The sequence below is a fragment of the Acomys russatus genome, chromosome 17 (assembly GCF_903995435.1).
Source record: "Acomys russatus chromosome 17, mAcoRus1.1, whole genome shotgun sequence".
Classification (NCBI taxonomy): Eukaryota; Metazoa; Chordata; class Mammalia; order Rodentia; family Muridae; genus Acomys; species Acomys russatus.
In genome coordinates, this window is record NC_067153.1 from 40121425 (window position 1) to 40133739 (window position 12315).

Here is a 12315-nt window from a genome sequence, read left to right on the forward strand (position 1 = left end):
ATAAAGAAATCTTAAATAAATAATAAATAGCTAGCTGAAAATAGTCCAACTGACTTTGCAACACAAAAATGACATGAAGTTCTAATTTTATTGTTCATCAAGTGTTATCGAACATTCATTCAAGCATTATCTATGGCTTCCTCGGTGTTATAGCAACAAGTTGAAAATAGGAAACACAGACAGAGGCCTGTAAAGCTAAAAAAAAAAAAAAAAAAAGTTATTATGAAACATTCCAGAAAAAGTTTGTCGATCAAGTTAAGAATTTTTCAAAACTGAATCATCTCCTTTGCTTAAGCCTCAGATTGTCTCTTTAAAATGTCTTGCAAGGAAGTGTGCAAAACAGTTTAGCAGGTTTAGCATGGTTTAGCCACCATGCCTGTACACGTGAGTTTAATCCCAGAAACTCCCATGGTGAACAGATAGACCCAATTCCACCAAGTCATTCTTTGACTTCCACACATGCACAAGTTTACACACAAACAACATGCACACAGAATCTTGCAAGGAATTTCACAATCAACACTAGGTTAAAACAAAAACCAAAACAACAAAAACTACTGGGAGTCATTGTGATTTCACAGATAATTACTGATTTCTATTAACCATGACTTCTGTATAAAGATTCCTTTAACTAAAAAGGAAATAGCAACCAAAATCTGGTGCCAAAATCTTTCCCTGTAATTTTCAATGAAATTAATTTCTCTTTTCATATGCCTGCAAGTATCACAGAGTTTTAATTAGTTTAACTGGACAGAGTCTATACTCTGGCTTTGAATTTCCAATCCTTCTCTCTCAGACTCCCAAGTTCCAGGATTACAAGTATACATGACAACACCTAGCTCAGAGCTAAACAAGCAGATTCTTGCCATTAAGGTAGTGGTATGCTATAAAATGAAAAATAATATATACTTTAATAGGAAAAAAGATATTATAAGGCAAATTTTTGATAAAGACATGATATTTAGTAATACTGTAGTTTGTATTTATATAAATTAATGTAATTAGTCTAGGACAATAAAGATTCTGGAAACCGTATTTTCTTTCAATAAAGACTAATTTGAGGAATTAGGTAAAATGAGCCCAGACATTGAAGGAACAGTCAATTGTATCTTCGGTGATTTTTTTTAAAAACATTACTCAGGTGCTTCTAGAGAAAAGAGGAAGGAGGAGGAGGAGGAAGAGAAGGAGGGGAGGAGGAAGGAGAAGACAACAACAGAAACAGGTTCAGCTCACCCTAAGGAAAGTGTATCTTCTTTTCAGCAACCAGCATGGAAGTGGAGATGCAGCTTCTGAGGCCAGCAATATTATCAAACTGCACAGAAATCTGGATTTAACAACTCTCAGGTTGGAAATCTTTCTGTACTCAAGACTTACTAGGTTGCGTGATCTCTAGTATCTCCAAGTTTCATGTGAAAAGGAGGTGGAAGGAGAAGGCAACACACGACTAACTACCTCAACAGGATATGTTGTGTGTATGTGTGCACGTGTGCATGTGACAACTAACTTCTCAAAAAGTGATTGGCAAGCAATCATAATTCACAGCTGTAAATGTGCTATGTACATATCAGTACAAACTAGGTATGTAAACGTGTAAGATGTAGTTATTGTAATGAAAGTCTTTATTGGTGGTACTTAAGACAAGAATGCTGGACATAGACTCTCTGGGTTTACTCACATCCCTGTGTTGCCAGACTCTGGTGAGGTGATGAGAATGGTGTCTGGCAATACTATCACATCCGTGCATAAAGGAGTAGCTGCTATGATGACTGGTGCAGACAACAGGAAGGGAAGACTACTCATGAGGAGCTTAGGGGGTGAGGAGAGATAGACAGTGATACGCACTGAGACCAGGGGCAAGAGGATGAAAAGAAAAGGTGGAGGGCAGGAGCAGGCAGAGTCCCTTCAAGACCTGGGTGGAGTGAGCAGAGGGAGCTGGTGGCTTAGTGGGAAGAGCACAGCAGGGAAGTGAAAGGAAAGGCCTGGCAGGAAGGTATGCAGGGGGGCCAGTGCCATCAGAGTGGAATCTGGGTGACAGAGATGAAGCTGGACAAACAGGTTCCTGACTGAAGGGCCTTGGCGGACTGGAATGGACACATGATTTTACTTGGGAGACTGAGAGGTTTAAGCTCAAAACTGACAAGAATCAAACTATCACTTTAGGTGAGCTACCCTTGACAGGGTCCTCTAAGAAATTAGGTGACTTCAAGGTTTTCTGAATGTAATCATTCTAAAGTAACAGCAACATTTACAAATCTGGAAACGGAAGGATGCACCACAGTAGAAGGCTGCAGCATCTGACTGCCTAAGAGGAAGCTGAGCATCTGAGCTTTCTTGAAGGAAGCCACTGTGATGGTGACTGGGACTGGCAGAGTCCACAGTACAACTTGTGTGGTGGAAAGGTGCAAGGAAAGAATGGACAGTGGGCTTAGAATGTCAGGGGCACCGTGAGAGGACTTGTGGCTCTAGAATCAACCCTGTGTAGTAGCAGATCCCTGAGACTGGGCTGTGACTGATCTTGAGTGACAACATTAGCATCACAAATAGTTCTTTTCCATGAGACAACCTAAAGAAAGGCATTACATCAGGAGAGGTTAAAAGCTGGGCCACAAATCAGAAAGAGTGAGACTGTTCCAGATAGCCATCTGTAGAGAAGTGACTTTGCAATTTTTTCGGGGAAGAACACAACCATGAGGGATGAGGACTGTCCTTACCTTTCAGCATAAAGCTGGCTTCTAGCAATGCAAGCTTCAACAGGAAGCTGTCAGACACCAAGGTTCCCATCCTCAATTGCCAGACTGAGCAGTAAAGGAAAAATAAAAGTAGAAGGGACAAAAGAAAAAAGGAGGTATGGGATGGAGGTGAACACACAGCACTACAAAAGCTTGGATTTGTAACATCCCCATTTATGGAATTCTGGGTAGCTTCCAGGAAAGACAAATAATTTTTAGCATAGTGATACTTTTTAATAGTCAATCTTAGTCTTAGTAAGGAAATGGTTAAAATTGAAGATATGGACCAGAGTAGAGAAATTCAGAAAGGAAAAGAATCACTGGAAAAAGAAAGGCTTTTCCTTTTTCTTTTTGGTTCATTGTAAAGGAACATAAATTTAGCCTCCAACCCACATTCCCGCCTATCCCCAGAATCCTGTGCAGCCCATAGAAAGTAGAAAGTGTGCCAAAACAAACAGTGTGGGCTCCACTCTGGGGGTGAGGGGGCGATGAGGTTGTGTGGAAAGGAGCACAACTGGCAGGCAAGGGAATGGAATCACTTCTGACGAAGGCTACAAAATGGAGACTCAATGAAGGACAGTACTCCCAGACTCACAGAAATGGGATGTGCTTAGCAAATTCATAGACCAGATTCCCAACACTAGTGCACTTCAGAAAGCACAAACCGAAACAGGAGGGGAAACAGACAAAGCAACATACCTGCTGTCATGTCTGCCTTTAATGAAAGCATAAAACACCCCCTCCCGTTCCCCTCTCCCACCACCTCCCCAACTACCCAGAGACTAGGAGGGCACAGCTCAGGTGAAAGACTCCAGCCTTCCAGCTACAAAGGGGGAGATAGCAGACAATGGAGCTGGTGATTCATTACAAAAGAATACACTCCAGAGCGCCTGCTGCCTGCTGCCACTCAGGCTCACAGCACTATTTAAAGGAACAGCAACCTCCTTCCCAACCTCCCCTGTGCCTAACACCTTCTCTCCTCCTGGTTCTGATGGAAAACAGATTTTGAAGAAAATGCCAGCAAAGCACTGAATTGTCCAAGAAAGGGAGGGCCCTGGAAGCTGGATGTCCCATAGTAGCTGTAGAGTCAGACATCCGCTTCCAGGCTGTACTGTGAGCTTGCTTTCCCCTCTGCCTAATATACCTCCCTCCTCAACACTAAATAGTGTAACAGAACTTGTGCTTTGCTAAATGTTTTTTTAGTTAATTAGGTAAAGTCATTTTCAATTTTGTTTTCCTAGTTTATACGTATTACAAGAATGACTTCCACGCTTATCTAGAGACAGGACAAGCACTATCTTTGAGAATGTGAATCAAGTTAAAGAGACTTCAGTGAAAAACTTCTGTAACATGAACATGAGCAAGAGATAAAGGCATTATTTAAAGTGTCGCATGAGCGTGTCTAGCCACTACTGTATGAAAAATTTGCCACCAAAACACTATTTTTATTAAAAAGCCATGTTCTTTTTATTGTTAACGGTAAAATAGTTTGCTAATACAACAAAAAGGCCATATAAAACTACGGTGTATGTAACTACAAAGCATAGATTATGCACAAACCAATCTAACAACAAATAACGAAGATGACTTCTTCCACCCAGTGAAAGAGATGGAGGACAGGAACGAGAATCTAAGGCAAAGACAGAGTGAACCAAGGTGTGAAGTGATCAAACATCATAGCCAGGACAATAAGTGTGGTAACAAGCCATTTTAACTCTGACAGCCAGCACTGCCCAGTCCAGAGAGTTTATACGCTTAGGTGAGAGGGCATTATCAAGTGTTTGGATTTGACGTCTGGTTCAAAACAGACAAACCTATACAACAAAGCAAAAAACAAACTATGGAACAGACCAAAGATTTGAACCCACTGGCTACTTTGATTTTGTTTTCTAGATTACAAACAACCATCTCCATTACTTTCGGGTAAATGCTGCAGGCACTGAAACAAATGTCGTCACTCTGAATCCCACAGCTCTGTCTTTTCAGTTGTATGAATTCAACATGAAGAAATGAGTTCTCTTTCCTTTCGCATTTAGTACATCTGAGAAAGCGCAAAGATTAAATTCATTTATTAGAACTTTAACCACTTTTTAAAAGAAGTCTCTTTCCAGGTTCCATTTCTTTCTTCGACCTTATTCCTAAAACCCCACTTTCCGTATCTGATGACTAGGAGCACAGTGTGTACAAGCACGCACGCTCTAACTTGTCACACGCATCCTAAAATCAAGGAGCAATGCTCCATGAGGCCACACAAGTCTGATTTTAACAGTTCGTGTTTAGATGACTCCTTCACTGATTTTAAAATTTGTGTGCGACTGCAGTGTAAGAGCCTTCGGTGAGCGGGAGTGCAGCCCTCTATCCGTGCCCTCAGAGGAGCCCAACGTGGACTCAAGGTGAGTGAGCAATGGCATAGGCAGCAGAGAAGCAAGACCTGGGTTCCTTCCATGGAGATTTTGGGGGAAAAAAAAAAGATATTTCAAAACCATTGACTCTACAAAGGAGTAAGACGTATTCTAAAAAAATTCAAGTTTCTCCACTTTTCAAAGAAGGAATTTCTTGACAACTCCCCAACTCAAATTTGGAGAAAATCCTCCTTGAAAGGATTTAACCTTTGAAATTTCCCTCTTCTCTGGGTCAGGATGGATGGAGCCGTCTCTACAGGTTTCCCTCCTTCCCAACAGCACTGCAGGCCATTATATAACATTTAACCAAATTGGGCTCTAGCACCAAAGGCGATGCCTCTATCCGATAGCCTGCTGCCTCTCGCCCTCCCGCGGTGAGGAAAAGATGGGAAAGAATACAAAAAAAGGGGCAACCTCCTTAAAAGGAGAACACTGTCCAGCGAGGGAGGCCTGGGGGGACCTGATCCCAAGTCCGAGACGAAAGGGTTTGAAAGTCCTATCATGGAAAGGATGTTCTGGTAAGTCATAGCCTCACCACTTTCTCCCAAGTCACACATTAAAAAAGAAGGTGGGGGTGGGGTAGAGGAGAATACAGTAGGGTGGCAACTAAACAGCCCTACCAGGCTTCGGAACAGCATTCACCTTTCCATCTGTCGGGAATGACTTGCTAAAATGCAGTGCAGACAGTGCTTAACACAACCAGAGAGGCAGAGAGAAGGGGGTGGGGAGAGGAAAGCAGATGAAGATCTTCCATTTCCTACTCCATCTCCTTCAAACGCCTTTTAAAGCAGGCAATTGTCACTTACATGTACACATTTATTCTGTCAGGGAAAGCAGTACCTGCCTCTGTCTCCCAAGATGCTCCATGAGTTCCTATGGAAAACATCCTTTGGCAACGACAAAGCCACGGAAATGAAACATTCTTTCCTAGCCTTCATTTTTGATAATCCGTTTAGAAAGAAGGCAGCAAACTGCAATTCCACCGGCAAGCCTGAGAAACCCCCGTGAATCAGCTTTCCCACTAACACAAATTCTTCTGCAATTCTTAAAAGGAAGTCACTCCCTCTCCCCTTTTCTGGCAGTCTACAAGAATCTCTTCCTACCTCTGCAGTCTCCCTCCCTCTTCTCAGAATCAAGACAAAGAGGTAGACAAATCCCCACAGGCTCTTTCCTGAGCTACAGCTGCACACTACAGGCACTGGGATCGGCTATGGAGCCGGGGGAGGGAAAGGGCACTGACACAGTACACATGCTCGAAGGACTCGCACCTCAGCTGATAACAATAAATCTGCCTTTTAAAGAAGACAACCCTCATTAAAACTTGGCTGGCTATACTCCACCCCAGCCCTTTTTGTAGATCCCGAGACAGAATGTGTGGAAGACACACAGGTCTTACCTGAGTTACCATTTTCTTTTTCTCCATAAACCAGAAGAAGCAGATGATAACCAGTTGAAAGCCGTTGTAGTGGGCGCACTTCCGTGGCTCTTTGCCACTCCGTCCCCAGCTAGCTGGAGAAGGGAGGGTGACTGGCTTCCCTTCACACGGTTTCCTGCCTTTCTCTTTCTAGTGTTTCTTCCTTTCTTTTCTCTTCCTCTCTGGCAGTCTCTCCCCCTCCTTCTTTCTCCAGCTCCCTCCCATATCTCAGGCAGATGGCTGAAGGAAGCCCCACCCCTGAATGCCTAAGGTAATTAATCAGAGTGGAGCCCCACCTCTTCCTCCTCCCCCACCCCTCCCAGTAGGCTGACAGCTCCCAACTCCAGAAGCAGGCCGGCTGGAGAATGGCAGTTTGGCCTGTGCTTTACTGTGCGCACGCGTGTGTGCGTGAGTGTGTGTGTGTGTGTGTGTGTGTACGCGTGCGCACACATAAAGCAGCAGGGGTAAGCGTGATGTAGCGCCATGTGCTGGCATATTAAGGCTATGGTGGTGTATTAATTATATTGCTCTAGAAGCACTTACCACAACTTATTACAGTTAATACAGATTTAAGAGATTGTGGCCACGAATATCTGATAATAAAAAAGGGATGAAAATTAAGCTTTTCCCCACACTGATGGGCATTTATAGATAAGAGTGGGTCTAGTGAAAGGTGTGGAGCAAAAAGCTTCTCAGTGACTACACAGGAAGGTTTTCAAGGACAACATCACACAGAACACTGCTAGAAGCCAGAGGCGATGTAATGAGGGCATAGGACTAGGCGAGAAGGGAGGTTAGTTATGTACCTATTTTTTTCTCCTCTAAAACCCTAGAGATTCTGAAAAAGGTGTCACCACATCTGACTGCTGAAGCTCCCACTTCATAAAGCTCAGGTCATGCTTCTGCTACTGTGCTTCAGCCTGTAGTAAAAAAACGACGCCTTTCTTATATAGCAGCCCAGTACCTGCACCATTCCTGCAGACACTAACAGTTACTACAGAGCTTGGAGAATACAGTGGCTCAGGAGAATGTCTACTCAACACAAACGCTTCTTTTATGTTCTCACATTTAAAACTCAAATGAAAAGAATTTCACAAGGTGAGCTGAGCTTGAGTGCTAGTCTCATTCTGTCCTTTACTGGTGATCTCAGATTAAAAAAAAAAAAAACTGAGTTCTGAATGGAATTCATTATCTCTATATATAAATTATGTGAATAATTGATAATTTTAGGACTTTTGCCAATTAGCTAATAAAAATTAAGGTTTTAAATGTATTCTGATAAATCCTGTATTAAAGATCACGTATTTAGTTCTACTATATTCATTGAAAGGTAGAGGAGATCAAGTGCAAACTTAGCTTCTTATTTTAAAAAATAAATACTTGAAACTGGAGAGCTTCTTGCTGTCTCCACCAGGACTGTCTGGCATGAGCAGAACCAGGCTTTTAGAATGTACCAGGCAATACTGTTGGTTGGCACTATGCCAACACATCATCCTGTTCTCTTAATTACCAATTATTCTAATAATTCCAAAAAGAATGTACAGACTAGAGAACCATGAACAAAATCTGGAGACCACAGGGCGGTGTACTAACTATGTAACAGGGCAGAAACTGTCCCCATATTTTACAGATATGAAGAAATATGTGCAAAAGGACAGTGCTGGGCTAGAGAGCTGGCTCAGTGGCAAAGGTATGCACTGAGTTCAGTTCCCAGTACCTATTCTGGGCGGCTCCAGGGGATCCAACACCCTTTTCTCATTCTGCGGGCACCCACACAGTCACACACACATATGCCTTTTTTTTTTAAAGGTGAGGTCTTTAAGCAAACAAAAATGGGAGAGGAGGAATAAATCACAAAACCAACAGCTTTTTGAGCACTAAAGTCTGAACACCCAGAGCTCTTTGCATGCACAACCAAACGACATCAAAGAATTTAAAGGTAAAGTAAGAAAAAAGAAGGGGTAGGCAAAAGCAGGGCATGGCAATGCTTGCAATCCTTCCTGTACTTTAAAAAAAATTAGTCATATTTATGAAATAATTGTTTTCAGCTTTGACATATAAAATAAAGCTGCAGGCCCCTGTAATGCATGTGTTGAATTCATTAAAAAAAATCTGACAAAAAGTTGCGAGCACCAGAAAAGCTACTTGGATGCTTGGGTGTGACTTTAGTCCCTTCCCATAAATACAAGGAAACTTTTATTTTTTAATAAAAAAGAAAATGAAAGGTTCCCATAAGCAAAAGTCTTGGACAAGGATTTCCACGGGTCCAGAAACTTAAACTGCATCTTCATACATAGGATTAATATTTTACACTGCAAATAATAGGCTTAAAAATTCATTGCCACAAGGGATAGTATAAGCTAAAAATAAAATATGCTGAAATGAGTTTTATAAAGTCTCTGAATAACAGGATCACTGCGCATACTGGCCAGTCGCATTCTGAAGTGTGTCCCTGACTTTAAAGGCTGACACAGAGAACAACTTGCTCTTTGGTGCCCGAGAGAGAAGAGCAATTGAACAGTCCAAGTCTGACCCAGCAGAACAGCTGAAGTCCCTGGTGGCTGAACAGACCCAGGAAAAGCTCATTTGACAGTTTGGTTTTTTGTCTCTCTCTTGGAATAGAAGGACAGACTGGATTGGAGGGATGGGGAGGTGGGCATCTGAACAGAGTACAGCAGCCAGCTAAAGAAGATTATGTCTGCCCTGCTGGAGCAACCTGACTCTCAGCAGTATGCCTGGACTTCGGAGGCAATCACGAAATATCTGCTGAATAAATAAACACAGGAGAGGGTGCTCTGTGTCTCAGTTTCTTGGTGGTCTCCTTGGCATTTCTGTTTTCAGAACTCCTGCTTTCTTTCTTCTGTTGCTCAACTGAAATTCATCTCAGTGAGTGAATGAAGTTCTCCAGGTGATGACCAGATCCAATGGACACATCATGTCTTTTCTGACATTTCTGTGGCATTTGAATTCCTGTCTTCAGGACGCTTACTCCTAGCTTCAAATGTTGCTTCTTCTACTGTCACCCTGCCAGCCACAGCCACACAGGAGCCTGGGTGCTGTTGTTGCTGGTCCTCAGACTACAGCTGTCCCTTGGCAGCACTCCAGGCAATGAGGCTCCCTCAGCTGTTTACTTGCCTCAAAATGGGGGAAGAGAGAGAAAGGAGGAGACAGGAAAAGGGGGAAACAATATTATCAGTCTTTCCTAATTTTTTCTTTTTCCCTGATCATTTCCTTCCTGTTCATCCTCTGAGTGCTGGGAATGCACTAGGCATCATCCTTAATCTCCTCTTGGTACAACTAGCAGTGTACCCACCCAAAGCTCCTCCTAGCAGCACCCCAGTGGCAATGTGTTTTCCTCTGTGTAGAGAGGAGCTAGGTGCTTCAGATTTTCAGAAAGGGTACAAAGTTCAAGGAGGCTAGCACCTACAATATGTGTCTAAGTTGTTGGATCTCACTCCATAGATTCAGGCAATAATGTCCACTAACTCAGAGGACCTCATTTCTGCTCTAGCTCACATCTTTTCCTAAGTTCCGAGCACAATATCCAGCCAGCCCAAACAATTTTAAGACTGCACACATACTTCTTTTAAATCCAAAGCTGCGGCTAATGAGATGCCTCAGTAGGCAAGAGCTCTTGCCACCAAGCCTGACCTGTGTTCAAAGACAGCTGACCTCTGCAAGTTGTCTCTCACCTCCATATATGTTCTGTGGCACATATATGTATCCGTACCCCTCAAAACACACACACACACACACACACACACACACACACACATATTCTTTAAATCCAAAACTGAACTAAGTTCTCAAAATTGAACCATCAACTCATAGAACTGAGTGTCTGCTGTGCTTATGCGAGTCACCCCTCTAGCCCTGAGGAATACAGCAAGGGACAAGGAGAGGAGAATCTTCTTGTGTGACCCTTGCATTACAGTATGCCTGTCTTATCGGTGAAGGCTAGATTTCACAGCAGGCAACACAGCTACTGTTTCTGAAGAGCTTACTCTGAGATGGCTTCTGAGCAGGCTCATGACATCCTCAGGACACTGGTGAGATGGTTAAATCTCCTTTGTAGAGATTAGCTAGGTGAGGGTAAGCACCTTGCCCATAGGCACCCAGGCTAGTACCTTGCAGCCATCAGGGTCAAACTCAAACCCACAAGTAGAGGGCTCTTCCTTACTGGCAGCTGCATTAAGTCAGAGTCAATCCTACTTTCTCCACCTGCCCAGCCCCATGCTCACAGATGGCTCAGTAGCTGCTTCTCTGCTGGTGTCTCTGGCCTATCCTCCATGCATCTCACTGCTGCCAGTGATCTTTCTAAACACAAATCTCATCGTGCCACTTCTCTACAGGAGGAAAAATCCTCTTTGGCTTTGTTAAAACTAGTGTTAATTGTACACAGTAATGAGCTTACAAGTGTGCACCACCCAGCTAAAACTGTGAGTGTGCACTTGATTTACACTCCTTGATGGCTAAGGATGGGGAATGTTGTCTTGTGTATGTTAGTATCTACACCTCTTTGAACAACTGTTTCGCTCATCAGCCCATTTGTTTTATTTATTAGATTTATTCTTCAGGGGCTTAGCTTTAGACTTGTCCATATATTCTGGCATCAAGTATGTATGTATGTATGTATGCATGCATGCATGTATGATGTATGTATGTATGCATGATGTATGTGTATGTGTGTATGTATGTGTGTATGTATGCATGATGTATGTATGTATGATGTATGTGTGTATGTATGATGTATGTGTGTATGTATGATGTATGTATGAATGATGTATGTATGTGTGTATGTATGATGTATGTGTGTATGTATGAATGATGTATGGATGTGTGTATGTATGATGTATGTATGTATGTATGATGTATGTATGTATGTATGATGTATGTATGTGTGTATGTATGTATATGTGTGTATGTATGATGTATGTATATGTGTGTATGTATGTATGATGTATGTATGTATGATGTATGTATATGTGTGTGTGTATGTATGTGTGTGTGTGTGTGTGTGTGTGTGTGTGTGTGTGTGTGTGTGTGTGATCTGTTCTTTCAGAGCTTAGCTTTTGACTTGTCCATATATTCTGGCATCAATCCCTTGCCAGATAAATAGCTGGGAAGGTCTCTCTTAACTCTGGTAGGTGCTTCTCTGCTGTGTGGCTCTTTATCTTGATCTACCATTCATCAGTCCTTGCGATTCAGCCCTGAGTTACCAGAGCCCCACTCAGGAAGCCCACGGCTATGCCTGTATTCTGAACCAAGTCCCTTCTCGTAGTTTCAAAGTTCTAGATCTTATACTAAACAGCCTTTGGGCTAATTCGAGTGGACTTTGGGTACAGGGTGAGAGATAGGGGTTTCGCTTCTGTGGATATCCCGTTTACCCAGGCACATTCGTCAAAGAGGTTGGCAATGTATGTTTTCTGTGTTGTTTTATTTCTAGGTCCTTTATTCAGTGCAGGTGTCCTTTTGTGCTCTAGCTGTACTGATTATCAATCTTCAGTATAATTTGAAGGTGGCCCCGTGTTATCTCCAGTGTTACTCTCTTTGATGAAAACTGCTTTAGCTAACTGAGGATCTTTGTGCTTCCATGTGTATTTTGGAGTATCCCCACCCCACCCCGGAACACTGAATTTTCAGGTAATATCATTGGCTACTTTGGGTAATATAATCATTTCACTGCATTCATTCTTCTGATCCATCAATATTGGATGCCCTTCCCCCTTGTAGTATGCCCTTCAATCTCCTCCACATGTTTATATTTTGA

General features: G+C 42.6%; 1 protein-coding gene across 37 annotated transcripts in view; it reads right to left on the reverse strand.

Annotated features, from left to right (window-relative positions):
• Rbfox2 (RNA binding fox-1 homolog 2) overlaps window positions 1-12315 on the reverse strand; it is a 271178-nt gene that overhangs the window by 104888 nt on the left and 153975 nt on the right. Inside the window, exon 1 of one of the 37 annotated variants that reach the window (XM_051159892.1) lies at window positions 6528-6625. The exons of the other annotated variants lie outside the window; for them this stretch is intronic. Within the exon in view, the coding sequence (XP_051015849.1) occupies window positions 6528-6554 (27 nt within the window). The 5' untranslated portion in view covers window positions 6555-6625. Of the gene's footprint in view, window positions 1-6527; window positions 6626-12315 lie in introns of those variants that run through there. 37 annotated transcript variants of the gene reach the window in all.